At 62.1% G+C, this 528-nt stretch overlaps 1 protein-coding gene across 1 annotated transcript in view; it reads left to right on the top strand.

The window, feature by feature from the left end:
- EMH_0049890 (uncharacterized protein) overlaps window positions 1-528 on the top strand; it is a gene marked incomplete at both ends in the record, with an annotated part of 2,970 nt that overhangs the window by 1,971 nt on the left and 471 nt on the right. Inside the window, 1 exon segment of the mRNA XM_013496579.1 lies at window positions 118-247. Within this exon segment, the coding sequence (XP_013352033.1) occupies window positions 118-247 (130 nt within the window).

The raw sequence follows: 528 nt of genomic DNA, 5'->3' as shown, positions 1-528 counted from the left end.
GCAGCTGCTGCCGACGTTTAAGGCCCCCTGCTTTGCTGCTGCTGCTCTCGCATACAGCAGCAGCAGCTGCTGCTTGCCGCAGCAGCAAGTCAGAGAGCTGCTGCTGCGCTTCTGCAGCGAAATAGAGGCCCGTGCAGCAGCAGCAGCAGCAGCAGCAGCAGCAGCAGCAGCAAAGCCAACAGCAGCAGCAGCAGCAGCAGCAGCAGCAGCAGCAGCAGAGCCGCTACCTGGTTTTGCTGCGCAGCAGGTTTGCTGCATTCTTGGGGCTTTGGCGCATGCAGGCTGCTGCTGCTGCACCCCGGGAGCTTTTGAGGCTTTGTGCATGCAGCTGCTGCTGCTGCAGCAGCAGCAGCGGCTGCTGCCTCGAGATGCAGCAGAAGCAGCAGCAGCAATGGCCGCGCTGCAGCTGCTGCATGCACCGCTCCTCAGGTCTCTCTCTGCTGCTGCTGCTGCTGCAGCAGCAAACTACGAACCCCAGCACCTCACTAAGCTGCTGTGTGCTGTGGCTTTCTTCGCCAGCAGCAGCAG

The sequence above is a fragment of the Eimeria mitis genome, genomic scaffold (assembly GCF_000499745.2).
Source record: "Eimeria mitis Houghton genomic scaffold, Emh_scaff2178, whole genome shotgun sequence".
Lineage (NCBI taxonomy): Eukaryota > Apicomplexa > Conoidasida > Eucoccidiorida > Eimeriidae > Eimeria > Eimeria mitis.
The sequence above is the reverse complement of the archived record's forward strand: the minus strand, read 5'-3'. Positions and strand labels throughout refer to the sequence as shown.